The 27,760-nt window shown below is 34.1% G+C and overlaps 1 protein-coding gene across 2 annotated transcripts in view; it reads left to right on the top strand.

Annotated features, from left to right (window-relative positions):
- Window positions 1-3,028: 3,028 nt before the first annotated feature.
- LOC105229099 (division abnormally delayed protein) overlaps window positions 3,029-27,760 on the top strand; it is a 239,096-nt gene continuing 214,364 nt past the window's right edge. Inside the window, exons 1-2 of one of the 2 annotated variants that reach the window (XM_049458722.1) lie at window positions 3,029-3,332; window positions 5,646-6,301. In XM_049458722.1, the coding sequence (XP_049314679.1) occupies window positions 5,947-6,301 (355 nt within the window). In that variant the 5' untranslated portion in view covers window positions 3,029-3,332; window positions 5,646-5,946. Of the gene's footprint in view, window positions 3,333-5,627; window positions 6,302-27,760 lie in introns of both variants that reach the window. The other variant, XM_049458723.1, reaches the window with a different exon arrangement.

Here is a 27,760-nt window from a genome sequence, read left to right as displayed (position 1 = left end):
GCAGGGGTATTAAGATTTTTTTAGGAAATTTTTATGACGTCATTCGAAATATATTTTGCAATACGAAAGCTTAATTATTAACTAAAATTATAGAGTGTGTGTATAATCTTGCTAGACCTTTACACACAACCTTAAGACTTATAAACCTTGTTGTTATTCAGAAATTCTGACCTTTTCTAGTACATTAAATTGACCAAGGATTTCAGACTTGAACATTTATGAAATTTTGCTGTTATTTTCGGGCCTAACGATGGAAGTACTAGAACTACCTAAGCACATATTAAGGATTTTTTATTATTTCTAAGTCCATGAAAAAGGGGTATACGAGTGGGTGAAAAACCATTTCCTGGAAGGAACTAAAAATATCTCAAAAAATCTGACTTACCGGTAGAATAAAAAATCCCCGGCCTGACACTTACATCGGTATTCTGCTTGAGACGATTGTCTCATGTCTCTAATTGTCACAATCTTCATTTAGTGATTCTGCTATTCAGGAGTCTCATTTTAGTATTCGGCAGATACAGTATACTATTTACTATACAGTATACTACTTTACTGTATCTGCCAGAATACCAAAATGAGACTCCTGACTAACACAGTGACTAAATTACTATTGTGAAAATTAGAGACATAAGACATTCGTCTCAAGTAGAATATCGATATTAGATAGCGCTACTAGAACTAAATCCATATGACTTTTAGTTAGCCCTAACATTTAAAAGGCGCATGTATACATTTGACAGCTGTCTGATCATTACTTTCTGAATCATTTCATTTGAAGTGAAGTTGTTTATGTTATTGTGAAAAAAATGGATGCAAGAGAAATTCGGTTGTTGATAAAATATTGATTTTTGAAGTGCTGTACACATAGAGCGCGACACGACAGTGAACTGTAAATGGCGTCGTGAATCCTTCTACATGAACATTTGTAAGAAGGCAGTGACATAACAATGCCATAACCGGCATGTACGCAAGACAACACAGCTGTTCATTTTGCATGTAAACAATTTCGTTGTGGCCATACTAATATCTTTCAATTCAATGAAATTTTAATATTTTGTTCAAAGTGAAATTTTTTATGCAAAAAATAAGTAAATACTGTTATTACAAATGATATAACAGAGCTATTTTATGCTTTTATTTGTAAAATAACATCAGGTTTGTTAGAGGTTTCAATAATTTTACATTTTACATATTAGTGGCATCACTCCTCTCTACTGTCAACTCTACTGTCGTTGGCAAATATAAGAATATTTTGAAGTTAGCGAGAGCGACAACTGACGGCCTGCGTTCGTGTAGTCGTGCAGCTGTCTAAATAACTGTGCCCATAAGAACGTGTGTATTACATTAAATATTTGACAGATGTCGCTTGCAGTCTGTCGCGCTCTATGTGTTCAGCACTTGGAGGGGAAAAATACAGTTATAGCAAAAACTTGACTCGATAGAGAGTTTATGGACACTGCCGCAGAAAAATCAACTATCAATAAGTTTACACGTGGTGAAATGAGCACCGAAGACGGTGAACGCAGTGAATATCAAAAAGAGGCTGTTATCGACGAAAACCTCAAAAAAGTCTACACAATTTTTTTGATGACCGTAAAGTGAAGTTGTTCGAGATAGCGGGCACTATAAATATATCAACTGAACGTGTGCATCATTTAAGAAAATTTGGGAATGAGAAAGCTCTGTGCAAAGTGGGTGCCACTGCTTTTGACCAAAAACAAGCACGACTTGACGATGTGTTTTTTGCGTCGATATGTGTCAATGTGTTACTCCGAAGTGCAATGCACAGTCATCCGAGTGGCCTGCACATGATGAATCCGCTCAGAGAGTAGAAAAACGTAATAGTCGGCAGGCAAGGTTATGACATCTGTATTTTGGGAAGCGCATGGAATAATTTTTACTGACTACCGTTTGAAGAGCGAAATCGCCGAATAACGGCCGCATTTGAAGAAAAAGAAACTGCTGTTTTATAAAGACAACACACCGTGTTACAAGTCAACCCACCGTATTCTCCAGATCTGTCCATCAGCGGCTATTTCCTGTTCTCAGATCTCAATAGAATACTCGCTGGGAAAAACTTTTCGTCGAATTAAGAGGCGACCGCCGAAATCGAGCTCTGTTTTGAAGTAAAGGCCAAATCGTACTACAAAAACTACTTTTGTAACAAGCAACAATCGAATATGATGATAAATTTGAAAACTATTGAAGTTTAGAATTATTTTTGATTTATTGACCCCCATCTTGTACTACTTTTTGAATACAGAAATTTAAAAGGCCATATTCCGAATTGATGGATGTGATTCAGGAAATCTAAAGTAAAGTTATTTTATTGTTAGATTTATTACTATTTTTGACGATGAAGTACGTGAGATTCAAAATAACGTAATATGAGAAACAGCGGTTAGAGACATATGTAAATTTAGTTTAAATCGTTCAATTTTTGAATATCACATAAATGTCGATACATCATTTCTACCACGATTTGTCGGGATTAAAAAAAAAACGACTGAATCAATTGTTTATAAACTTTAAAGTGTAGTTATACATATTTATAGAATATGCATTAGAAATGAAAAATTAAATATATTTCGAGTTATACGCCATCTCCAACCGCGCTAAAAAATCAGCTCTCCACTCTTGCACTGATTTATGGTCGAAAAAATCAAACAATGATAATATATGGTGCAAAATATTCAAAGGTTAGCTAAATTTGGAATATTATTATTATGATTTATTTTAACTTTTATTTTTTTTATTGAAATATTTAATTTGGTTATTTTATAAGTACTTCTACTCACCTTCCTCTACACGAATACTTATATTTCACCATTTTGTCGTCGCCACCACTGTATTAGCCAACAAAAATCAGTTCTACCGGCATTCCGCTCGAACTCAAACACCGGACACGAGCATTGCGACCGAACAACGCAACCGAACATCTAACAACGAACTTGTGCTAAGCGAACATCGAACTCAATGTTCGATCCCATCTGCAACGAACATTTCTCAAAATTCTCGCCATTCAAACGCTATACGTACCCGGGTTGTTGGACTGTTCGGACGTGTGTAGTAGTGAAGGGGTTATTTAACGCGAGTTAACCGAATAAATACAGTGGAGAAAAAAGAAATAGAGCTAAAAAAATAAAAAAGAAATACCGCGAAATAGTCATAGCCAGCAAATGAAGAGCCGAAAGCGCTGTGAGACGCGCAAAGTTTATAATTAAACGCAAGTGGAGAAGCAAAGAAAAATATTAGTGTTAAGAAAAGAAAAATAAATGAAATAAGCAACAACAGAATCAATGCATGAAATATAAGCGAGGAAACACGAAGTGAGTAAATAAAATCAAAGAAGCGCAGCGACGTGCGTTTGCTAGTGAAGATTGTGTTTTGTGTTTGAAGGCGAGCAAAACAAAAAGTTGAGAAGTAATTGAGAAAAAAATTATTTATGTGTATAATATCTATAGTTGATTGGAAGTGTGTTGCTATTAAAGGTGCAGAGTTCAGCGCAAATGAAATTTTGTGTGAATTAATAATTTGATGTTACAACACGGTGTTTTGTTGCATTTTTGGTTGCTGTAGTTCGTATTTTTTGCAAAGTGCAGCAGTGTGCTCAGTGGTGGCAGCGTTTTGACCAGCTTCTTTGGTCTTTAAGCTGTTATGTTTTTTTCGGGTTTTGTTGTTGCGGTGTAGTGTACGATTATGTCACTTTTTTCTTAAGCGTTTGCAGTGTTCTTGCGAGCGAGCGCCTAATAATAATCAAAGCAGGCAACAGAATACAAAAAAAATATTAAAGATATAGCAAGCGATTAATGATTGTGCCTTGTAAAAAAAGTGAAAACATAACTTAACATAACAGAATCAATGAAAACACACAAGCGTTGTTGCTAACAAGCGTTTATTAGCTGCAAGCAGCAGTTGTGTAAGTTTTGTGATTTTGTAAAAGTGATTGAATGGCTATGTGCGAAGTGTGAACTAGTGAATCACAACAAAAATCAGCTGCTGAGCAATAAAGACATCAGGTATATCGTCGCGCGCTATTATAGTGTTGGCCAAGAAAGCAGACAAAATTAAGCATTCTATTAAGATTTTGTAAGCGTTTCGCTTAATGTGTAATTTCGCACAATAAACGCGACAGCACACAAGCACTGACGCACGTCCATACAAGTATTTCAGAATAGCTAACGCGCCGCGCGGTTAGCCAAAAAAACGTGCCAAACTAAGCAAACTGCAAAAATAGAACCATAAAGTTCGTGAAAAAGCAATCAGTCAACAGCGCTACGATCAAGTGCAAATAAATGGAAAGAAAGGCGACCGCGCTGTTTGTTTGCCGTTCGTACGCTTGAGCGCTGCTTACGCCGTCTGCAGACGTGCTGCAAAGTGTTACGCCGCAGCCTATACCTGTGCCGCCTCCTAACAATCAAGCAAGAAAATTAACATTTGAACGTTTTATTAGCTTCTTCTTAACGCGCGTGTATCTTCTGCCGGTTTATTGGTCGCATTCAGAAATCGCCGTTTGTTAATCTTGTTTTTCTGACGATCGTCGAGCGCGTTGCTCAAATTTAATTAGCCGCGCACTTAAATAAATAAACGCGTTTGGGCGCGCGATAGAAAGACAGAAAGTGTTAGACGCGCAGCGCGGCAGGCGCGTTCCTAAAAGATTGAGCGCTTGGTCAATTGGACGTGCACGATTTACGCGCAGTTGTGTGAGACACTTGATAAGGTGATTAAACCGTGATCGCGAATATAAGCGCAATCAAATTAAAGACGATAGCTTCGAATACGATTTTCTTTGTAAAAAAATTACTCTTAATTTTTCAAGGCGGTGAGAATTGTGATATTTCCCAAGCAGAAATTATCTAAACGCTTTGGCTCTCACATGTACACTCAGCGCATTGCCGCACTGTGACCGTTTCAGCTAAATTTAACTTCTCTATTTACAAGTGTGTGCGGAAGCGTTTCGATTCTATCACACAATGCGACAACCTGTCAACAGCGTGACTTTCATTGTTGGCCGAGCGCTTGCGTTAAAAGACAGTCAGCTGTTTAGGTGAAGACACACGCACATATACTTATACAAAAATGAGAACAGAGTGTGCGGCTAAAAATAAAAGCAAGTGCAGCATTCTAAAAGCATAATAGATAATCGAAAGAAAGTGACGCAAAGTGAAAAAAAAACTTGGCGCTGATTTATGCCACAATTAGCGGCGAGCTGCGGCGGCTTGTATAAAAAGTGTTGATAATAATACAAATGTTTATATAAACTTAGTAAAAGGCTATAGGAAACTTAACACGACGTTTGAACATATTTGTGAGACGTGCAACCGCAGGTGGCATGTTGTGATATAAAGAACACACGTTCTTTTTTAAGGAAAAAAGTGATATATATTGTTGTAACGATAGTTTTTGTTGTGAAAATATTTTTTTTCTTTGAATAAATTATAATATATATATCTTATATATTTAGATATATAGCCATTCCTCGGCGTTCGTGAAAAATCAAAGTGATTCATTGTGAAATTAAATTCTAATTAAATCTATTAATTGGCCAAGAAATCTTCTAACGCACAAATTTTCTAAAACCGGTTATTTCCACTTTCATATTGCTATTGGTTTTTTTTTTACAGTTTTGTGTTGTGTTTTAGATTAGTGGCCCAACATAAAGGCGACGTGTTGTGTTAATTATTTGCATAGTGTTATATCAAAGGCAAGTTGCCGACGACATTACAACAAAAGTGTATAAAATAAATTACAACAACAATAAAAAAATACAACAACAATCAGCATAATTAAAGCGCATTAATAGCAGTTAAATATCGCCTGTCAGGCGCATAAAGCCATATTAAGCGCTCCAAAGCCAACAACAACAGCAGTAAGCAAGCAAAAAGTGTGCGTACCAAATTTGTTTTTACTACCTTATTTACACACACCTATACACGCGCAAGTATGGCCCACGCCGTCGAAATTGCCGGCAAACGGAATGCCACAAAGCCAACAACGGCAGCAGCAGCGCATAAAAAACAACAACTACGTCGACTATTTCTGCTGTTGCAAGTTTGCATTGCCGTTTTAGTGGCCAGCAGTTGTTTGGCATTGCCATCGGCGGCCAATGCGAAACATCTCGACGGTCATCATTTTCATGCTCATCATGAGCAACAACAACAACAGCATGCACATCACAGGCGCCGCCTGCAGCGCGATTCGACCAGTAAAATTTTGAACACACGCGAACAGTGCAACAGCGTGCGGGATTACTTCGAGACGATCGACATTAAGCTGAGTGGCAACTTTGAGGAAAAAGGTGAGTGAGAAATGAGAAAACTTTTTTGTTGTTGTTTTGTAAGTTGTTGCTTTTGTAAGTTAAGTGAACTTCCCAACTCACTAAGTAAGTCAAACAGACCGCTAGTGAGTGTGACAACCAGGGCTTATTAGCGCCACTGCTAAAAGCTTTAGCTAAATACTTGAAATAAGATGTGTGTCCACTGTAGTTTGTGTGTGTGTGAAATTTATGTGGGTGTACCGTTGAAACGCATTTACTGAAATGCCAATGACAAGTTTTTGCTTTGAAAGTTGAGTTGACTTTTCGTTTACGGAGATTAAGTGACAAAGAAGCAAATGTGGCATGCAACTCGAGCTTAGTCACAGTGGCCACAAAGGCGAGCAAGTTTCCTAAAATAATTAATTATACAAAGTAACTCAAATAAAACATAAAAAAATTATAAAACAAGGTAAAACAAGCAGAAATCATTTAATAAAATCCTTAAATTAGTTCTAAAGTTACAAATACAATTAACAATGCAACATACAAAGGAGGCAAGTTGCCGGCAATAAAAAGCAAAAAGTAAAGACAAAGAGCAGGAAAAATAAAAAATAATTTTAAAACGCAAAACTGGTTGCGCTTCAGCGCATGCACTTCAAAGCCTGGTGCGAAAGCAAAGCAAATTCGCTGCTCTTGTGGCAAGTCGCAAAGGCAGCTTTGTGTGTTTAACCGATTTCACGCAAAAAAGTAAGTGCGCGGGCAATAATGTTTGCGTGTTGGTGACCCACCATTGGTGTAGCGCACTGGCGACAGTTAGTGGGAAGCAAATATAGCAAAACCAAAGCGTCTACAAAAGTTAAGCAAATAAATAAAAAACTCCGCTTGCTTTGAGTTGCTTTAAGCCGATTTGAGAATTTTTCCTTTGAGGTAACGACAAATATAGTCAACTTATTTTAGTTATATGTATTAAGAAAGCTTAGGGTGGATACAGAGAATATAGCCGTGAAGCAGTGAAGGCGATAAAAGGTTTTTGATTCGAAAAAAAAAATTATATTTTCTAATTTTTATGTAATAAAGCGTTCCGATTTAAGGAACAAACCAGTAAACCAGTTTTTTAAATAAAACTATGTTCCATATGGGTTGCCAGAAAACTTAAAAGAGGTGATATGGCAAGTGAGATGAAGTATTTGACCTTTGAACTTCAAGTATGATTTATTATTCTTCGTTTAGTATGTTCATCAGGTTTCATTCTAATGAACCTGAAAGCTCAAGAACATTTACAAAATAGATTTAAAATAATATTTTGCACTGAATGTAATGTTTTAGGGGGTTAAAAGCTCAGAAAACTAAAAATATTTATAAGCTCTAAGGACAGTATGTAGACGCAAATAATTTTTCGAAAGCTGTATACGCTAGTGCTTATGTAACTTCATATTTATCAAAAACTGTATCTGTCAGTCAAAAACTACATTTTGCCTTCATTAGGAAATATAAGCAACAATCGAAAAGTTAGAAACCGAAAAATTATTTTATTAATTGCGAAAATACTTATTATTGACTAATGTAATGAGATGTAAAGGCATTCAAAGCTCTAAAAGCGGAAAATGTGATGAAAGCTGTTAGGTATTATTTGAGACAAAATTATGCTATAAGTGTGTTAGTTCAAAAATGTTCAAAAGCTTTAACTTAGCTATTATCTTATTTGCAGTGTTACATAATACATACATTAAAGCTCCAAACATTTCATTATATTGCTTTTTGCACGACCTTCGCAATGATTCTACGCTTATCCCTTGAAAATGAACTTCAGCCTGTGGCACACAGAATTCTTGTTGCCACTTAAGCAATCACTTATTTAGACTTCTTAACTACAGCGGTTCTTCATTTTCGAATTCCTCCTTAATTATATTTCTTTCGCCTTTATTGACAAGGACACTGTCGAAATAGGAGCATCCACTACTACATACATTCATCACATTTACAGTTGTGTTCAAAATAATAGGAGTGCATCACAATACAGAATACAAAGTTATGTTTTTCAACAAAAACAAGAATTTTATTAATTTATCTTTTATCCACGAATTGTTCATCTTATGCAGTCTTATTATGCACTTTTAAATTTTTAGTAATACACGATAAATGAAAAAAAAATAAATTATTTAAATAAAAAAATTCAAAATTCGGTGTTCAAAATAATAGGAGTGCATCACAAAATGCAATAAAACTAAAAAAAAAATCAAAGAATTGGAAATTATGATTAGTATATAAGTTAGTTTAGTTAATATTTAGTAGAGTAACCGCGATTTTTTTATTACTGCAGCAGATCCACGGAACATGGGATCGATCAGATCATCACCCCTTTTCATCGGGATTTGCTGCCATTCCTCGCGGACTGTGCTCCATAATTCCCTTGCATTTGATGGTCTACGGTCAGCAAAAGCTTTTTTAATGTCTGCCCATAAGTTTTCTTTTGGAATTAAGGTCAGACGACTGATCAGGCCACGACATAACCTCAACTTTATTGACCAGAAGCCATTCCTTTGCAGATTTACTTGTATGTTTCGGGTCGTTATCTTGCTGAAACAACCACTTTAATGGTATATTCCATTCCGCCTATGGCAGCATAACTTTTTTCAATATATCCACATACACGTACTGCTCCATGGTTTCTTTTATCAGATGGATTGTTGCTACGTCGTTGTACGAGAAACTTTCCCACTATGCACCACCATGTTTGACGGTCTTAAGAGTGTATTGCGGTTTATATTCCGTATTTGGTGGACGACGGATATACTGTCTAGACCCTGTGCCACCAAATAAAACTAACTTACATTCCTCTGTCGACAAAATATTTCTCCATTTCTCCGGTTGCCAGTTGCCATGTTCCTTTGCGAATTGGTGCCGTGCTCTAATTATGTTGCTTTATCAACTATGGAACTTTTCGCGGCATCCGTGCAACTAAATTATATTCCAATAAACGTCTACGAACTGTTACGTCACTAACATCAAGATCTAGACGTTTTTTTTATTTCTCTAGGCGACGCTTTGGGATCTTTTTTAGACGACTGGAGTATGCGTCGATCGATTTCTTTAATAGTTTTGCGTTTTCGTCCACGTGTTTCGGCTTTATTTTTGTAGCACAGGGAATTTGATATCATTCGATCAGAGTACCCGAGGATTTCTTTAATTTCTTTATAAATTTTCCCGTTTTTTGCTAAAATTTTTAATGATTTCACGCTTTTTGTCCCTAGGATGATTTCCTCTAGCCATTAATGAAAATAAATGACTTATCCTTTAAAAATCGCATCGTTTTTATTTTTTTGTACTTACTTTTTAGTTTTTTACAGATTTTGTTTAAATAAAAATGTTTTATACCACTTGGTAACTCACACTCCTATTTTTGTGAACAGCGCAATTCAGTGACCGACACAGATTTGAACTCATAACATTGGAAATAATGTAAACAGCTGAAGTTTATGCTTTGTGTTTTACTCGCGGAATACCGTTATAAATATTTCTCAAAAAGTGATTGACGTTCATGTTTTAACATGATAATTTTTTTGGGTTAAATATTTTTCTCAGGGGCACTCCTATTATTTTGAACACAGCTGTATGTGCCTAACATCCAAATTTACATAGTTAAAACTGTTATCAAGGATACGAAAAATGTCTTCAACGAACCAGTAGCGAAATGCCAACGTGCGCTTTGGCAAGAGAATAGATGGAGACAAATAATAAGTGTATAAGAAGGACTAGTGAAAGAGGAATAACCAAAAGAGTCGATAATTCGTAACAATGAGTGAAAGTTGTTAAACTTCAATAAAATTTGCTATTGAAGTCAATTGTAAGTGTTTGCTTTATAGTTGTTGTTGCATCATTCAATATTGTCCCACAAACACCCACACACATTGCCAAACAAACGACACTTTCATTGCGAAGGTCATGCCGAGTCAATCATAGATGCGTAAATCACTAGCAAAAACTCCGAGAAATCGAAAACAGCAACAACAAAAACTTCCTTGAACTCGGCAATGAATGTTTTGTATACACAGCCTAGTGAGGGGTGCTACAAACTAGTGAAATTTGTTTGAAAAGTTGTGCCTTGCTAGGCGAAAGCTCAGTGGAAGCGAAAACGGCAGGCCAAATGCTTGGCAGCTGTTGAATATTGTGGCTTTCACAAGGTTCTGCGTCAAGTTATTTTATTTTATAGCAGTTTTATGTTTTTTTATTTAAATTTGTAGTGACTGATATACTCGTATATAGAATCAACTTACTAGTATCTGATTGCTATCGTGGTAATACCATCATGTATCTGCGATTCTTTCTACGAGTTATTCTAATTTAATTTTTTTGTATGTACTGAGATTTCTATCCATATTAACCATCCATATTGACCAGTTCTTCTTAGGAACCGCCACTAGATATCTGAAAATTAATATAATCTTCCAATTCAGTTAGTATGATTAAATATGTACAAGATATTCCCCTCGCTTGTGTACTCCAGTGATCTTTTAATGTGGTGTGATTGATTGCGGAAAAATTATGAACACGGAATTTCAAGAAACAACGCTCTAAAGAATACTTTTCTCCATATGGTCCTTATGTAAGAGGGTATATCAAACAACTCTCCGCAGATACTTATATTTATGTTAAGTGAATATTAATGTCATGTTCTGCGATGAAAAACTGAATACTGACTTTTCAGTAGAATTAAATGAAATTTAAATAATCATTGTTCGAACAGTGTACAAAGTCACACCCACCTTCTTCAAACTAATGTAATCTGTTGCAACTACAATAAAACCGCAAAGCTGCTAATAAAATCCCCTTGACGAGCGAGTGTTTCACCTGAAAAATGCTATTTACAATTAATTTTTCCATGAACTATTGAATTATTCACAAACCGAATGGCGCTCCATGTCTCGAAAAAGCGTCAATTGACGCCATCGCTAATGATACCGTGACGATCTCCCGGCATGATGGAGGAAAACGTGTGCGAAAAGCCATATGGCAGGTGACACAGACAAACATGTGGACGGACAGCATTGTTAAACAGCAAGCAAAACAAAAGTTCAACGAGACAAAACACAAAACAAAACTAAAAATAAAAAAAATTGATAAAACTCCAAGAAGAAAAACGAATTTACCCAGCAAAATTTATGAGAGAAAAATCCGAGAGCAGACGGACACGGTAACTTTGTGACAACCCCTAGAGATTATGCATAAATTATATATGGCGTCGGCATGACTAAAATGATTAAATGCATGATTTATGGCACAAAGATGTGATAGAAATGATTATTCAAATAAGTTTTTTTTTTTTTTAAATCACACGGAGTTGCTAAGCGATTTATAATTAATACTTAAAATAGTTTAATTAATAAATAATTTAGTATTGGAAATAATTTTTTATTAAATAAAAGTTGTATTACAAATAAAAATAATTAATAGTTTTATCAACCATAATTTATTAGCAATTGCCAGCTGTGTTAAAACCATTATTTTCCGATTGTTGTCACGACGCGTAGTGATATGACAGCGCAAGTCAGCGAAACTCCCAAGCCCAATTGAGCTGAAAAGCATAGATAACAACATTCATGATACATATTGTATTGTATGTATTTGTATGTATTATCTAACATCTGTCGAAAACTTTGTGTTTAACCTTTCCATTAAACAGTGGTGAAATTCACTTAGTCCACATTTCGAAACGGAAATCCATACAAATATTCATAAATTTATAAATGTGTATGTTTGCTGACTTGCAAGCAATTTTCGAATTAGTTGGCGCGTCGTAAACGGAGTTGGTTGACTGAAGCCAATATATGTATTTACATACTTTGTAATAGGCAAATTGCTGGTGCACTATACATATATGTATATCCAATTACTCCGTAGAGCGTAAAAGCCGTCTTCTTTTCGCCATTTCTATGCTCGCTAAGATTAAGATCGCTCTCTTGCCAAAACTCGTATAAAGAAACAATGCGAAAGTTATCGCAATAAATTCACTAAAATAGACTGTTCACATACCTCATTTACACTTTCTATTCTTTCTGTATATTTTATTCATCCGAGTTGCTTGATCGATTCGACATTTTCCAAGCTTTGATGAGTAGAATATGGGCAATACTTAACTAACATTTTATGAGCAGAAATCTACTATAATACAATATACACTGACTATATCTAGAAAGTTTTCTCTTAAAATTTTGTATAAATCTGTTTAATGCCTCCGATTAGTTCCTAAAAAAAATAATTTTTATTTCGTTATAATAACAATACATAGTCTTCAGCTTCCTCTAACATTAAAAAAATGCTGTGATTTTACCACTATTGACCTCATTATGTGCTGGAAAAATCAAATTCTGCAACTTTTAAGCAAATTTTTCCTACGGGGCCACCACTGACCATACGCGCATATTTAAATATATTCTGTCGTGATTTGGCTGTCGTGTCAGTGTTATATTTCATTTATCTGGCTAAAGCTGTCAAATATTTGAGATTAATGAACAATTTTGTGCTTGTACACTTAAGTAATTCATATCCAATGCGGCTGACTGACGGCGAAGCTGCAGCACTCAACCGACAGCGGCACAAAATGCCTGATATATAAAGCACATATACTACGTATACATATGTTTCTGTACAAACTTGAACAAAAGTGCAACCAGCTCGCACCCATTAATGCTTGCTCACTGAGAAAGGTGTTGAACTACAAAAAGGTATTCAAGATAACGCAGCGATAATTAACAAATTGGGGATTTACAGAAAACTTTTCAAAAACTTTGGTGAATTTTGTTGACCACATTTTTCGGGAGGTACCTTTTTGATTTTTTTTAGATTTATTTATTTGAAAATATTTTCTACAATTAATTATCGGGAATCAGGCACCATCCAGGTTGGGCACCATCCAGGTTGGGAAAGTTAATGTATTTAAAGAAAACCGTACTTTAACGCGAGCGCTGTATGCTATGAAATGCTTAAAATCCCCAAAGAAAATTTGCGAAGTCTACATATTCATCCCAATTCGTTATCGTTATCGTAGTAGCAGAAAACATTCCACAATTATTTTTTCGACCTTGACCCGTAAACATTCCGAGTCATGTCCTGGTAATTTTTACCATCTATTCCAGTCTTTAATGCTGATGTAAAGGCAGTAAACATCTCCCAAATAATTTTGACTGTCCTTCGCAGGTTAGAAATTAGGGTCCCTTCAGGCTACGTAAAACCGTCTTTGAAAGTATTTGCATTTTTTCCTCAAAATCAGTTCCATGCGTTTTAAACATACCCTTACTTCATTTCTTATATATAATTATTATGTGGGTGGTCTGAAAGTTGAATGACTCAAATCACTTCATCATTACGAATGATTTTCTTTGAACATGCGATCAATGTTTACTTGACGTCTGTGTCAAACGAGATTCAAAGTATACCTACATGGATATAACATACATATGTAGTATAGTATACTCGTATGTTGCTTGTATCACTGACACTCTTCCATCCTTCCTGCGTATAATTCTCACATCCATCTTCTGTGTTCTTCGCGTTCTTCTGACAGCTCGCAACTGTTTCAAAATTATCAAATACACCTAAGCGGCACCCACAAGAAATTTATGGAAGTTTTTATTGTTGTACTAGTTGTTTGTTAGTTATGATTGGCTTAGAAGCGATAGTCAGTGGCGCAGGGGCACTTCGGCAGTGTCAAAAACTTTTCTAATCCATTTGACGAATGCCGTTTTGTTTTTGTTTTGTTTTTGTTTTTTTTTTGTTATGTTCCTTACTTTTGCTCTTCACCATTGTCTTCCATTTCCTTCCCTTTTGTGTGTTGTGCGAGTTAATTGCGCGTGAATGGTTGCTTGTACAAAAGCAGCCAATAACTTCCAGTCAAGGTCGCCCTATAAATTCATCAATTATAATTATTTTGTAGTTAATTGTGTGCGGTGCGAGTGTTATGTGTCGGCGTGTGTGCTATGCTATGCTATGTTATGTTATGAGTTTCTTTTGGTGTATCAGCGAAATTCTGAAACATTTTAGTAATTAAAGAGAAGGGATTGTACATTGAAAAAAATTAACTTTGCTCTTTTAGGTTTGTACTTACAAATATATTTTTTTTACAAGTATATTTATGAAGTGCGTAAGGCCAAATCGAATTGAATCGTTTCATTACTCTATATTGTAGGAGTACATATAAGTACGCAATTATGTATGTACGATTAATGAGGCATGTATGACATGGGGTTTCTCCAAGTAAAGTGAGCCATCCACGCATCTCATATTTATAAGTTAATCTTTTCTAATAAGTTACTTTCGAATATTCAGCGTGTGGATAGTTTTTATTAATTATACAAATATAGAGTACAACTCAGTAGAAAAAAACACCAATAATAACAAAAATGTAGCAGGAGCACCAACATACATACTTATGTATATGCATATTAGGGTCCTCCAAATAATCTTCTCACAAATAATTAACTGCCTGCCCTATTTTTTGCCTGTATTATTTTTTTTTGGCTTCCCCAATGTTAATGTCAACAACGGAGTTGGTAGAGAAAATGTGCTGTGTAGGCGTTTCCTTCACATTTTTCCGAATTGTGTTTACAACAAAAAAGTTAATAAAATAAAAACAATAAATAGTAGATAGTGTTGCTGTAGCAGCCAAGTATTGCTATGTCCCTTGTATCCATATCTGTCTTTTGTATCTTGCATCCGTATCCATCGCTTGGCATTGTGGCACATTTCTTTCAGGTCTCCAAGGTGTTTTTTTAAGTGGGCCGCTGAGCGCTGATATACTTCTTTCTCATGTAGTCATCGGATAGTTAAGCACTGCCAACAACTTTTCAACTTAAGCTGCTTATGTCACACATGCACACAAGTATAAATTTAAGTCAATGCATAAGTACAAATTCGGTTGTGTGGTATCTCCAAGAAGAAAAAAACTCAAGCCGAGAAAATGCTTTTCAGCATCCAGGCGCTACTTAATTTTATAGTGTTGACAAGTGTACTGAACGCTTTGCTGCTACTTCTTTCTCTACTGTCTTTTACTGCATTTTGGCTTCTCCAAGTGTGGAGGACTAATGCCACTGCCTCGCTGGTTGAGTGCATTTGCGCTTGTTGTAGGATGTGTTTAGGGATACGTTGGAATATTTGCTCTTCCGTTTGTTGAAACCGTTTTGTATTGTTGTTGTTGTTTTATTTCTTTGATAAAGAAATGTTAATATTTGTCTCGTAAGTGGAACGCTTAAGATTGATGCTTGTTATTTTTTAATATCGTTAAGTTTTCTGGGTATTTCGGAGGAAAGAAAAGTATAAAAATACGAAAGAAACCAGGCAGTTATAACAACAATTGTCAATTTACTTTGGTAGTTTACTTGGTGTAAGGCAATCATCGAATTCAGGTTCTTATTGTCTAAAAAATCTAATTTGTTGTTGTTGTTTTTGTTCAGATTTCGGTAAATCTTTTGGGAGTAGAAATGAAAACAAGTAATTTGTACAATAGAATCCCAGAATGGTTTAAAGTTTTGACTATATCAGACATTTCGGAAATTAAGAATCGTTCACTAATCCAGAAGCCTTGTCGAGCTTTTACTTCTATTCTGGTGTACCACTCAAAATATTTTGAGATTATAGGAGTTATGTGAAAACTTGTTTTTAAATCCTGGACCTATGGAGTAGTAGTGTCTACCTGATGAACAAAAGTTGAATGAAAATATTGATGCACAGATATTATAACGCGATTTTTCGGTTTTCATCAGCATTCTTTAAAAGGCTTTGGTCCTCTTCTCAAAAATTATCATATATAAATATGCTGGGGCAAATCTTTTCAAACATAGATATTCTGAAGATCCGAGACAATATTTATAGGTATATATTTATAGCACGCTTTACTTCTAATGACTCTAAGCTTGTGGAAAATGGTCGGTAGAAACAATACTTGCATATTTCTCACTTTATATTATATTTTTATGAGAATATCCAGGTCTTTCATTAGTAAAACATTGTAATTGGAGTTAGGTGATTATCTATAAACACGTGCCTTTTCTTTTTTGTATCGGCAGAAAGCATACATCTAATAATTTGTATAACGTTGACGATCCTTGGACGTATAAACATTTGAGTGTAATCCGGTACGTAGATCTGACTGTTCTTGTAAACCCTCGTTATAAATTTTGTGTTGCGATTTTAGAATTTAAGCAATTACCATTCAGCAATCTTATAAATATTTAAAACTGGGCGAATATATAGCACATCCGCTTGAAGGGCTTTTTATGCCCATCTTAATATCTAAATGATTTTAAGAAGACTTGTATATTTTACAAAAGTCTTTAAAATCATACTTTGGATGCTTCGACATAATAATCACACGCGTATGCCTAAAAAATACATATGTATGTAACTGTGTTCCTGAATTGGTTTCGGTACTGAGTCCGGTCAGTCATGATGGCCTTGTGAGCATATTTATGAGGCATTTAAGAAATAATTCTAGCTGAAAATAAAATATTTTGCATGTTCTACTGGTTCATAAACTTACTGAAAAAGCTTTTGTGTCATTCATGCTGAATTCTCGAATTTTTACATGAGAAAGAATTAACAAAGCAAGATGTATAAAAACATATAGCAATATATTCATTCATGATCTTGACATGCAATATATTTGTATGTATGTATATGCTGATGTAAGTAGATATGTAACTACGTGTACTGGAATCTGGCATGTAAGTAAACATAGATGTTATCCACAAGCGTTGACTTGTACTCAAACTTATATAAATATATATTAAATGTGTGTATAAGGTATGTGACTAGATAACTACATATACATACATATATACCTATCTATGTATGTTCACCACCTAGGTATCTCGCGCTGCATGTGACCGGTTGAACTTCCTTCGCTTGCGAGCCGCCGACGACACAAACGCAACTGAGAAAATAATGTTAATTAAATTGTTAATGTATAAAAATTGTAATTATTTTAATTGGAATGAATGGGGCAGATGAGCAGACAAAGCAAGAACAGAAATTACAGATGAAAAAGTAAATATTAAGTATGCGTAAGAATGAAAACAACAACGATGAAAACAAAGGATTGGACAAAGTGATGACATCAGTTTCTGGTAGATGAAAATAACAGTAGCATGAAGGCAGCAGCAACCAAAATATGTAATGTAATAAAAATATATCTACACATATGTACAAGTACTCGTATGTATATATAAACATAACTGCACATTTGAGAAAATGCGAATAAACAAAGATATGTATGTATATAAATATGACCTCATATAAATAGCCTATAATTATATACATGTACATATGTACATATCTGTATCATTATCTGTATCTGGACTAAATAAAAGAAAATGGTCAATTTACGCAACAAACCAGATGCGCAACAATAAAGAATAATTTAACCCACAACAACAGAACATTTTCCATACAAAATGTAAAAAGTTATATTAAAAATGTACATATATATGTATGTGTGAAAATATGTATACAAATGCCGTCGAAAGAGGTCAATGCTAAGCAGCTGTGAACGGAAATATGAGATTTGCAAGCAATCTGCTGTTAAATCAATTAATAAAAGCCATTCATGACTATAAATGATATAACTTGAGAGCCCAGAAATTTATTTTTATTGGTGCCAAAACTGATGAGGTTAAAGAACCCTAAGTTTTACGAAGAATGCTTTTTATGAACTGTTTTCAGATAAGCTGAGATTTAACGGAAAAAGATCTATATAGGTATTTTTTATAAAACAAGAAAATATTTCATTCTATAAATCCATTATTAGCGTCCTAAGATTTAAAAATAATTATACGAGCTTTTCTTAAAACTCAAAAGTTGTAATGGCAGCAATTGGAAACTAATGCACGAGTATGATGAGTCCTTCCAATTAGGATAGCAATTAGTAATAGCATTGTTTTTCTTACTGAAAACTTTCGAATACTTTACTGAAAAGCTATTGCAAGCTTTAAAAAGCTTACAGCATGTTTTATATGAAGCTACTGTAATCTTTTAAAAAGGCACTTAATGCTTTTGAAATGTCAGTGAATGTTATGGAATAAAGAATCGAAAGGTCAATTTCGAACAGAAGATGGATGATATTCAAGGGTTACAAGCAACCAGTACCAGTAACCAGTACAGGAAAGAAAAGCAATGATTGAAACCAAAGTTAAATAATTGGTCGATACTTCCAGTTATGTAGCCAATAATAGAGACACAATACTCGCGCCTGGATTGTTTCAAGTTGCTGAATTGCTCTAAATACTTTCAGTAACAACTCATTACTGAACGAAAAAATTATATCATGTTTTTTCTTATTCAAATACTACGGTTAGAAGAATTAGAAATAGCTTGCTTTAATTTTTGGAGAATACAAAGAGCTTCCAATGAAAAATATCCTAAATAAATTAGTTTGTATAGGAAGGCAATATTTATTATTATAATAACAATTTATATAATATTAATTTCATTTATTAAATCAAAGTAACGTTGTGGCTTGGCGGTTTGACGTTAAAAAGTCATAAAAACTGTTAAAGTGGACTCAAAGTTCTTGACTTATCAACCGAAGAGCAAATAAAATAGTCGATTTGTTGGTGGACGTGATAATCTGCTTTAGGAGAAAATTACCACTTTACTCTCTTGTTGAAAGTGTGTACATGGTTTTGGTGCAAATGTTATGTAAGAATGTAGGAAGGAATTCGACTTTGGTGCTCAAAAGCTGTAAGCAGAAAAGTATAAATAGAAAGAACAGTCCAAGGAGATAATAATAGCCATTTTCAATATACCGCCTCAATGCTGTAAGGAGTTTACCAAAAGTTTCTTCATAGCAATTTACTAACTGGACTTTAAATTAATTAAATATATAATACAATTCGGAATATGTACTATTTTTTGTTTATTACTTTTAAATGTTACTGTTTTAAAAGCTTTTATTTTTTCAGAAACTGGGATTGTATAGAATATTGTAAGTTATTCAGTGCTTTTTCAAAAGCTTTCATGGTTTTAATTGCTTGAATGTCGATTAGATAGAAAAATAAATAACAACTGCAAGTTGAAGTACTCAGTATCGATTAAGATGATTCATTATCGCTTAGAAAGTTCTAGTTTTCCATCAACAATTATCTTTATCGATAAAAAGTACACCACATCAAAAAAATGCGTCAATGAGTAACAGGCGATTAGGCAACTAGTCAGGATCGACTCATAATACAACTTATTCTTCTTAATTGGCGTAGACACCGCTTACGCGATTATAGCCGAAGTTTTCATTGGGTGTTTTTTATACCCTGAACAGGGTATATTATGTTTGTCACGATGTTTGTAACACCCAGAAGGAAGGGTCGGAGACCCTATAAAGTATATATATAAATGATCAGTATGTCGAGCTGAGTCGATTTAGCCATGTCCGTCTGTCTGTCTCTTCAAGAAGCTGCTTATTTGTCGGAACTGCCGATATCGGACCACTATAACATATAGCTGCCATATAAAGTGAACGTTCGGAATCAAGTTCTTGTATGGAAAACTTTCACATTTGACGAGATATGTTCACGAAATTTGGTATAGATTATTTTTTAAGGCAACAATGTAATCTCCGAAGAAATTGTTCCGATCGGATTACTATAGCATATAGCTGCCATACAAACTGAACGATCTGAATCAAGTTCTTGTATGGAAAACTTTCACAATTGACGAGATATATTCACGAAATTTGGTACAGATTATTTTTTAAGGCAACAATGTAATCTCCGAAGAAATTGTTCCGATCGGATTACTATAGCATATAGCTGCCATACAAACTGAACGATCTGAATCAAGTTCTTGTATGGAAAACTTTCACAATTGACGAGATATATTCACGAAATTTGGTACAGATTATTTTTTAAGGCAACAATGTAATCTCCGGAGAAATTGTTCAGATCGGATTGTTATAGCATATAGCTGCCATACAAACTGAACACATAGTTACTAACAGAAATGCACCTGTGAAGGGTATTTAACTTCGGTGCAACCGAAGTTAACGTTTTTTCTTGTTTTTGAGTATCGATTAAGATTCTAATTACTGATATTAACATTACCAAATTATCGACTGTATTATCAGTTTTGGATAATTTATGGATAAGAACCGATACTCACTACACTACACCAAATATCGACTAAAATATTCTATTGATTTCGAAAAATTTAACTTTTCGATAATTGATGTATAATTATGTTTAAGTATAACGAACCAAAATACTCAATATCGATAAAAATGTACTAATAACCGTTTGGAAGTATTAAAAATATCGATTAGTATAAGTATAATATTATCACTTCGAGCGACTTGTTGCCTAACCATGTCACATATCCAGTTTAGTATATTCTAATTCATAAAAATGTGTATTAATTTAACGGAAAACTAGACTTCACATTTTATGATAATGTCTGCGTTTACAGGGGTTGGGTTCACCTACACAGTACCTGTAGTCTAATAAAAATCATTCATATGTGCACATATGTACATACATACATATATCGTATAGATATTAGCAAGCGCTCTTATCTTTAAGCCATAACTCTGTATATTCGTATGTATGTATAGGCTTTAGTAAAAATTTGGTGAAATAAATATGTAAATACCAAAATTCATTTTGTCCTCACAGGTGATAGTGCATAAACACATACATATGTACCATGCGTGTACATAAGTATATACATATGGTCACGACGGGTATTCACTCCGCGAAGCTGGAGCTGTCAGGCAGCTATGCGGCTGTACATATGCACAGATGCATGCATATAAGCACAATAAATATTTGTTTATGTTCCCAAGCGATATAAAAGTATTAGCGCAATAACAAGCATACGCTAGAAGAAGCATTACTGCTTTAGGTGTGTGGGTGCCACGGAGGATAGACTTGTAAATAATGAAAATGCCAAGCAAGCGCAACAAATTGCTGGCATGCGAAGACAAATGTATTAATGCCGGCCAATATGTATGTATGTGTGTATATACATATGTATATGTAAATAAATGCACTTGTATCTTACATTCACTGGTTATCTGTGTGTATATGTAATTACCTTTATGTGTGCTTAGACATACGGATACGCATATTCGGTATAGCTTTTAGAAGAACATTTTCATTATTCGTTTATTTATGCATTTATTTGTTTTTCTGCATTCTTCGGAGCATAGCAGACGTTTGCCTCTTATATCATAAAACTGCTCTCAACACCCACACTCACATAAGTATGTGTTTATATGCTGATCTATAGCTCACTTGGTCTAATATTTGCCTCATATTCAAATAACACACAGCTGCGATATTCGTGAGGGAGTCAAAAATGTTACCGTATTTGTAGATGGTGCACAACAACAACAAAAACAAATGTGTTGCAGTGAAGAGCGTTAAATTGTTATATAAACATCAAAATGTGCATGAAATGAGCTCAGGTGCAGCGCAATGCAAAGTGATAAAAGAGAGCAGTGCAACGAAAAACCGCTTCTCCTGCTGGTTCTAGAGCATTTGGGTCTGTTGGCTGTTGAATGACACCTGAATATGCATTTTCTGTAAATATTCTAAACAGTTTTTGTTGTTTATACATTAAATGATCTGTTTATTGCCGTAGATAATTTCAAGATACCAACTATTTACATAAATACCTAAGTATATTTATAAACGTACATATTTATTTAGTATATAGCAAATTGTATAAATAAAGTTTTGAAAGTTAGACCTCTTGCTGTTTGGACGAAAATTCGAAGTCAATATATGTACATATTTATATGCTTACAAAAGGCGATGAAAAATAAATGTATATATATATTAGGGTGCTTCAAAAGCGCCTGGCTTGAGGGAGGATTTTTTGTTTGTCAGTCACTAACATTTGAGAGGGTAAGAGTTGAAAAAAAATTTAAAAATTTTGTTTGAAGCACCCTAATATATATGTATATTTATTTATTTTTTAAAGAGATATATAACCAATAAGTACATAATATTACATAATTATAAGGTTATAGCGTTAAGATCTAATTACTAGCTACAAAAAATGTCGACCTCTAAGAAATACACTCAAGCTACGCTAAGCACTCATCTCTTAAAATATCCTGATGAATGAATTTCGTGATGGTTAACTTAGGCTGCTTCCTTATTGATGTTGAAACCCTTATAATTATTCTGAATACCCAAATCCGATGCTACACTAACTGTAACTGTATGTTCACAATGTCTACCAGATAGAGTACTGGATCTGCAATGAGTACAAAACTACTTCCAAGTACTCCACTCATCAATTTGTTATAACAGCCTTTGAAGACAAAAATTTGAATTTAAGGTTAATTTTACTATGTTGCACGAAACAATTTCGTCTGCTAGTTTAGTCACTTCTTATTCATTAAATTTCCTAAAATTCATTTTGACTTCAAATATTTATGCCAGTTGACTATATGCCACCCACTAACTTTCCACTGAAATTTTATGCGCTTTGGAAAGCACTTTTTAGTTTGTGTAAACAAAATACAATAACAATTCAGACAGCTGGTAAACAAAACTATTTTTTGAAAGAAAATAAAATAACAAATTTGTTGCAAGCACAAACATAGTTTTAGAACTAAATGCATGGAATTCTCACAGAAATAAAGCGAGAACATAAAAATAATGAAAGTAGAAGGAGAATGGAAACTTAAGAAATGTGATTATTGTTGCTTTAAAGATGGGAGCAATTTAATTAATGGGATTACGGAATAAGAAATTTGAATGAGGTATTTGTTTTCTAAAAGATTAAACACCCTGAAGATCGCAAACAAAAATAAGACAAAAACTGTTGGAGAAAACAAAATGCCGATGAAAGAATGAAATCGGTGATTCTCAGTATTTGTGGTGGAATTGTAAAATAAATTGATCCTTTTTGTATATATAAACTCATAAAGATAAGAACTTTCTGGAGCCCAATGGAGATTTTATAATAACATAATGAGATTTTCCAATTCATAGATGGGAAATGAGGACTTAAAGATTATCTTTTAAATATTTGTATCACATTTATTTGTATCAATTAGTTCTTTAGGGGTTTTGTAGTGAAACAAGGATTTAATCCATTCATCAGAATAAATAATGAACTAATCTCTCGACACATAAGTATGTATGTAAGTATTTCCCTGCAGCGATTTCTCCATTCAATAGAATATTGAATCGCATTTTTTCGTACCCACAACCGTTTAGTATTTAGTAAATTTTCACACACCCTCGAGCGGCTTGAACTCGGCTAAGGCAAACCAGCAATAGGTAATTAGAGTTGCAATGGACTAATCAATGCAACTGCATACAAGCAAATGCTCATATTTCTCACACACACGAAGCATTCGAGCCGATGAATGCAACTCTGCTTTCTATTTTTTCCTACTTCTGGTCAAACACACACACATACTGCACACCTTTAACAGGTACAATCGTCCTTGCTGCACTGCACTGCTTGTGAGTGTGTTAGTTGGTAGGCGAAGAAACTAAACTGCTGCCATAATAATCGTGTTAAATGTGAAAGAATTTATTTAGTGAAAAAGTTTTGCAGGTCTGATATTGGTCTCATACACATACACACACTTCCCTTTGGGAACATGAATATTAAAACAACATTAACAAAAACACCAACGACCTCAGCAGCATGACCAGGCAAAATATAAAGGTAACACAGCAGCGTAAACACCAACAACAAAAGTGCATGGACAAATTTGTGTGAACGTAGGCGCATAGTCTCAAAAATACATACTTATATGTACATATGCCTGAGCGCATGTTTACACTTGCATACTTTCAACTGAAACGTCAAATACGAAATTTCTTTGTGCATTAGTGGCTGAAAAGACATATGAGGTGAAATAAATGAAATAACCTGCCGCAGGTTGTTTAATTGCCGTACAGTGTGGCAATCTGCAATTACAACCTAAAAAAATTATGCAATTATTTAAAAAAATGTACACTAAATTATTTTGAAGTACATGAAGAGCAAATTTTGAGAAAAAAAATTTAATTGATTTCTATAATATTTCTATCTATGTTTAATAGACTAAATTCATATTAAAAGAAATTAAATTGCATCAGGAGCAGATATGTTGTATTTATAACCTGATTGTAACACAATAAATAAACGTTGCAGACCCTATATAACATACGTATTTATGTATAAATAATCAGCATGATGAGCTGAGTCAATTTAGTCATGTCCGTTTGGCCGTCTGTATACACGCGTACTAGTTCTTCAGTTTTTCAGATATAGATTTCAACTTATATACACGTTCGTTTCTCTCCAAGAAGCTGCTCATTTATTGAAACGGTGGATAGTCGCTCATTATATCATATATCTGCCATACAAACTGACAGATTAGGAACACAAGCTAAAGTTTTTTCTTGTTTTAAAATAAATAAATTTAGTAAACAGCAAATGTGTAACCAAATTTAAATTACAATTATTTTAGTTACATAAGTAAATATATCATGATCCAGTTTATAAACATGTTTTTATTCTTTATAAGGACCTTGTTTAAAAAATTATGTAAACTTGTTAAACTTTCGAATACATCGAAAAGTATAAAATTAAGAAATATTATATAAATAAAATTAGAAAAAATAACAACTTTTTAGAAACATTTCACAAAATATCCAGTATTTACCGAAATACAATTTCTGTCCGCATATAAAATGGGCATAACACACTGTGCACAGCCACCGCCACTCCTATGCTTTTTCTCTGCAGACAAGTCATTAGTACGCTCATACTTACATACTTGATTTTGGCCATTGCTGTCTTCAATGGTGATGACTTTGCGCATTTTCCACACTTAACTATATTGACTGTTTGCTTTTGTTGTTTCATTTTCAAATTCTGTTACAAGACTTCACTGCACAAAGCCGAGAAGAATTTGTTTCTAGTGTGTATGTGTCTGTGCGTGAGAGTGCAATGACTTTGGCTTGGAGATTCATTACTACTTTTACCTTTAAATTGTAAGTTACAAAATCCTTTGGAAGATATACATATGAACATACATATGTATGTATGTATTTATATACATACGTATATTTGTTCTTGGGCATCATTCATAACCTTCGAAGGTTGTTGCCGCTGTGAAGCGCCTGCTTTTGGAATCTCTTCTTATTCTTTGTTTTTCTTGTAATGTAATCAAGGCTTTAGAAGTGGACTCTGAATTTACATTTACCTTGTTACATACCTTTATGACGGGCCCGCGGCTCCTATATGTATGCTTATGCTATATGTTTGGTGAGTGTGCGTTTTGCTCTGCACTCATATTTTCCAACTCGATCGCATATCTGATGATCTGGACACAGGTTGTAGTTATTTTGTGTATGTATGTACTTATACGGACCTATTACTGCATATTTATGTTTCTAGTATGTTTATTTGACTTTTGAATGTCTGTATGTATGTAACAGCCAGCAATCATCATTGTCAGCGCCTTATTCTGTGACTTTTCATTACACATTTCTGGCGAAACACTAAATTACATCCTTATGTATATATGTATATGTGTATGTGTATATACTTACATATATATGTACTTACCTGACGACGAGAATTTGTGATTACTTGGACACAATGAAAATCTTCAGAGCGATGACTCCTAATGCGTCAAGGTACTTGCTCATATCTACACACATACTATAACAAAACAACACATAGACACAAAAATGTGTAAGAATTTAGAAACAAAAAAATAGTGGCAAGAACAACAAAAATATTAGAATGAGCAAGGAATTTCTTATAAACGAGATCATGAGTCATGTATTTCCATTGGAAAATTGTATTTTTAAAAAAATAAAAAATAAAATAAACAATCACTCATATGTATGTACATACATACACAGGCACACATACATACAGATATATATACATACTTGTCTGGTTTGATTTAGTATAGAGATGCTGCACGACCGAAGGGCAGCCGCTGAGGAGACTAGTTGCAGCAACATTCAAAACTGACTCTATCTACACATATACATACATACATATATACATATAGTTGTTGCTAACTTTTTGACGACTATGTGTTAGATCTTCGTCGATTGATAATGTGGCGTTTCAATAAAAATCATTGAGCGAGTCACATATGTATGTTTCTACGTGCGTGTGAAGATACCGATCAGCTGACTGTCGCTTACATGCATTAAGACACGACTATTAGTAAATCAAAAACAGAGAAAAACAGCTTAAGAAAGAAAAACAACAAACAAGTTACACTACAACAACAATCAGTAGCTTTTGTGTTCATTTGGCGCTTAAAAACGCACAAAGCACCGTTGACAATGATCTTCAAGTGGTCGAAATTAATTTCCATTGTTGTTGCAACGTGATTTCATTAAAATTCAACACGAAACTTTTCGAAAATTAATTGTAAGTGCTTTAGTTTCAACGTGCGTATTACCAAATAGTTCGTTTTTAATGTTAAACGAGATAAAGACACAATATCTTGAATAAAAAGGTGCCATGTAATGTAAACTTGTTGAAGCACTTCCAACTTTTTTTCGATTGAAAATCGTAATTCTTCCTTAACATGCTTATTCTTGGGAGATTTGCTAGTTTAGAGATAAAATAATGTAAGTGTAAACATATTCCAGCACTGTAACAGCGACGAAGAAAATAACGATTTTCAACGCGTCTAATATCTCTGCTCTGGTTTTCAATGAAGCTAAGTATTAGGAAGGTCCATGTGTGAGTTGAACGACCAGTAATTTGAGCTTTACCCATTTACTTCGAACTACTGCAGCGCAATTTCTCATATTCTCTGGCTATAGGCCCTTCATTAGTCGCGAGTAACTTCTTGATATACGTAGTCATAATCAAGAGCTGAACACAAAACATAAAAAAATCCGGACTTTCAGAAGCGTCGGCTGTTTTAAAATTGCTAATTAAGAAGCAACTCTGAGAAATTCATCATTATGAATCATGTCATTTGAATGAAATGGGTACTTAACCTGATGGCCCGCTTTTCAGTGTCTTGACTTCATGTGCAACCTGATAAATTTCCTCAAAACAAGCACATCACTAAGATAAATAACTTGTATGTGAGTGAGAGAAATCGCAAGCAAATAATCGCGAAAAATATACAAATGTTCCACACACTTATACACGTCTACAGAAATATAAAGATAAAAAGTAAACATTTGAATTAGGAATGGGTATACCGAGATTCCATTAGCACTGATGTACTCTAAAATAGGATTTACGCTGAACTATATCAATATTTAATAACTTCAAAGCAGTATTTTTTGTAACAAAGCACCTTAATCCCGCTCAGAATCGAATTATCAAGCCGCTACCAAACAAAAGTTAATGTAATTTAGATTATTTTTCTTGTTTTAATTTTGTATTTTTTGCAAAATTTAGTCCCGAAACCGATCCCGAAATTTCGGGACCGCTATGAAAATTAATTTCTGAGCATTTAGAAAAGTTCTGAATTGTTATTAAGTTAAACGAGAAATTTCGGGATCACAATTAATC

Source organism: Bactrocera dorsalis, chromosome 5, assembly GCF_023373825.1.
Source record: "Bactrocera dorsalis isolate Fly_Bdor chromosome 5, ASM2337382v1, whole genome shotgun sequence".
NCBI classification, from domain to species: Eukaryota; Metazoa; Arthropoda; class Insecta; order Diptera; family Tephritidae; genus Bactrocera; species Bactrocera dorsalis.
Note: the sequence above shows the minus strand (reverse complement) of the source record. Positions and strands in the feature narration are given on the sequence as shown.